Source organism: Eurypyga helias, unplaced genomic scaffold, assembly GCF_000690775.1.
Source record: "Eurypyga helias isolate BGI_N326 unplaced genomic scaffold, ASM69077v1 scaffold3162, whole genome shotgun sequence".
Classification (NCBI taxonomy): domain Eukaryota; kingdom Metazoa; phylum Chordata; class Aves; order Eurypygiformes; family Eurypygidae; genus Eurypyga; species Eurypyga helias.
The window spans coordinates 1586-4411 of record NW_010237644.1 but is presented as its reverse complement, the minus strand read 5'-3'; the positions used below and the strand labels follow the sequence as shown (position 1 = coordinate 4411).

Sequence of the window (2826 nt, the reverse complement as noted above, 5' to 3'; positions counted from 1 at the left end):
AGACCCCTCTCACCGCCCCGTCTCCTCTCTGTTCTTTGCTCAGGAATCGTCGGAGAGCACCAACACCACCATCGAGGACGAAGACACCAAAGGTATCGGCGGGGGCACAGGGGGAGGTGGGCAGGCTGCTTTGGAGGGGCGCCCTGGGGTCGTTCGTCTGTCCACCCCTAACGACATTCCCTGATGGCTACAGGGAAATCCACCACCATGGAGCTGCCTCGGGGCCCTTCAGAAGTTGCTCCAGCTCCTTGGGGGGTTTCACTGCTGGTGAGGAGGGGGGCGGGTATCCCAAAAACAGGGATGTTCCCTGACAGCAGGCATGGAAATGGCAGAAATCCGCGTGGATAGCAGCCCAGCTGCCTGCTCCTCCAAAATAAATGCCCATTTGGGAAAAGCCTCCAGGGGAAATCCCTGCCTGCCTCCCTCCCGCCTGCCAGGGCCGGCTTTCTAAGAATAACTCGGGGAATAATTTATCAGTGCTAATTTGTAAAGTCTCTCGATGAAGTGATCTCGGCACAAAGCAAGATGGACTTTGGCCTGACGTGAGAGTTCATGGGACACTTGTCCTCCCAGGGAAGGTCTCCCTGGGAGTGGATGTGGAGGCAGGCGGTGCTCAGGAAGTGATGGGGTCCCTCTCCTTTCTGAACAACTCTCAGGAACACCCTCCCTCTCCTTTCGTTAGCCACGGTACAAGGAAGGGTTAAGTCAAGGATGATGCTGATTTGCATTTGAAGCAGAGCCTTGTTAATAAGCCCAGTGTTACCTCTGGCAGCTCCTTCTGCATCCCAGGGAGCCAAACTCGCCCTCACAGCCCATCACAGCCAAGACAGCAGTGCTGGGGGTCCCAGGCATCAGCTGCACAGGGTTGTGCCCTTTGCAGGGTCCCTCCCTGTGTCTCCCGGGGTGGATGGCCACATCACCCTGTTGTCCCCAGCTGAGACCCTCTCCTCCCATCTCAGAGGAAGGTGAGAGCATCCTTGCTCCAGCCTGTCCTGGCTGGCCCCTGCTCTGGGTTTCCAGCTCGGCAAGGCTTTGCAGCCGAGACTACCCTATGCCACCTTTTTGGGCCGAGGGCAGCTCACCACTCCGTGATTAACTCTTTTGCTCTTTAGGAAAATACAGAAGTTTTCAGTTTTGCCCTGACCTTGGAGGTCTTTCCTCTCTGGGGATGAAGAACCCTTCCCCACATCTCTCTCCTAAGTCCTTCTCCTGCTTTTCCCTTGGACAGTTTCCAGCAGCCCTCAATGCCCCACCGTCTGTTTCGAGCGAGAAAAAGATCCGTCACCGATACTGAAATGCCAGCACTTTTGGTTTGTTTTCTCCTTTTATGTTCTTTTTCTCTTTAAACCGACAGTGCGAAAGCAAGAAATCATTAAAGTCACGGAGCAGCTGATCGAAGCAATAAGCAATGGCGACTTTGAGTCCTACACGTGAGTGTGCCCAGCGTGGCTTTGGGCTGGGGTGGGGGCTCAGCCGGTGACAACACGGCCTGGGAGGTTTTACTGCTGCCCAGGGCAGGGTGACCGGGCTGATGTGGTGCTGAGGCATGGACACCATCCAAGAGAAGCAGGCGACCAGGGTTTCCAAACCCAGTGCATCTCTCACGCTGAGCTGACCGCATCTCTCTGGTCTCACTATCGTGGAAGAGCCTATTTTCTGGTTTGCAGAGATGAATAACTGCAACTGTGATTTATGGTGGAAGAAGGAACATCGCATCCATGGTATCCATTATACCCAGATTGCTGCAGGCTGCTTGGAAGCGTAACTGCTTTCTACTCGCTGAGCTGATGCTCCTCAGAGTACACTTCAGTGTCCAAGACCTATTTAATTAGCATTTTCTGAGCGAGTGCAGGTCTCCGTCCCTGCCGCAGCGAATCGCAGCAGGGATATTTTGATATAGAGCAAAGCATATGAGGCTTTTTCCCTGCTGTTTCTCTTTCTTACAAAGCAGACAGCAGGGTTTTGGAGGTTTAGTTGGAGATGGTGGGTGATGGAGAGTTCACCCTCCCTCACTGGGGTCCCAGCTGCAGTCGGTGGGCTGGAGGCGAAGTGTAGGGATGAGGTCGGACTGGCACAGAGGCTCCTGGGTCTTGGACTGGGGGAGTCATCCTGAGCACAAGCCATTTGGGTTTTGCAGGATCTCATGCCAGAAGCAGTGAGATAACCTCTCCCTTTTCTCTCCCCTCCCCGCTCCCCCAGGAAGATGTGCGACCCTGGGATGACTGCCTTTGAGCCCGAGGCTCTGGGCAACCTTGTGGAAGGCCTGGATTTCCACCGATTCTACTTTGAAAACCGTAAGCAGCCCCCTTGCCTCCCGAGGGACCCTCCCCATCTCCCGTAGGCACAGCTGTGTTTGGCCTTCATCAGGTTGCTGGGGAGAGGAGGGTAAGGGTGTCTTTGGGAGCATGGCTGGCTGATCTGGAAGATCCCAGCAGGAGGTGAATCAAGCCTGTTAGGTCACCTGGGGCCGGGCTGCATGCAGAGGAGTTTTTTGGATAGCTGCTTTCCATGTGGACCCATCCCGAACCCATCCATTGAGTGTTTGCTCAGTCGCTCCAAGCAGAGAGCTTAACCCAAGCATGGCCCCGCATCGCAGCTTACCTGGGCAAAAGCCACCCGGACTCCTCCTCCCCCTGCCTAAAACTGCCTGTACTTGTCCCCTCTCCAGTGTGGTCCCGGAACAGCAAGCCCGTGCACACGACGATCCTGAACCCCCACATCCACCTGATGGGAGACGAGTCTGCCTGCATCGCCTACATCCGCATCACACAGTACGTGGATGCAGGAGGGATCCCCCGCACTGCCCCGTTCGAGGACACCCGCCTC

The 2826-nt window shown here is 55.7% G+C and overlaps 1 protein-coding gene across 1 annotated transcript in view; it reads left to right on the top strand.

Moving 5' to 3' along the window:
* LOC104506537 (calcium/calmodulin-dependent protein kinase type II subunit alpha) overlaps positions 1–2826 on the top strand; it is a gene marked incomplete at both ends in the record, with an annotated part of 4068 nt that overhangs the window by 1088 nt on the left and 154 nt on the right. Inside the window, 4 exons of the mRNA XM_010147515.1 lie at positions 44–92; positions 1355–1430; positions 2200–2294; positions 2669–2803. Of these exons, the coding sequence (XP_010145817.1) occupies positions 44–92; positions 1355–1430; positions 2200–2294; positions 2669–2803 (355 nt within the window). The remainder of the gene's footprint in view (positions 1–43; positions 93–1354; positions 1431–2199; positions 2295–2668; positions 2804–2826) is intronic.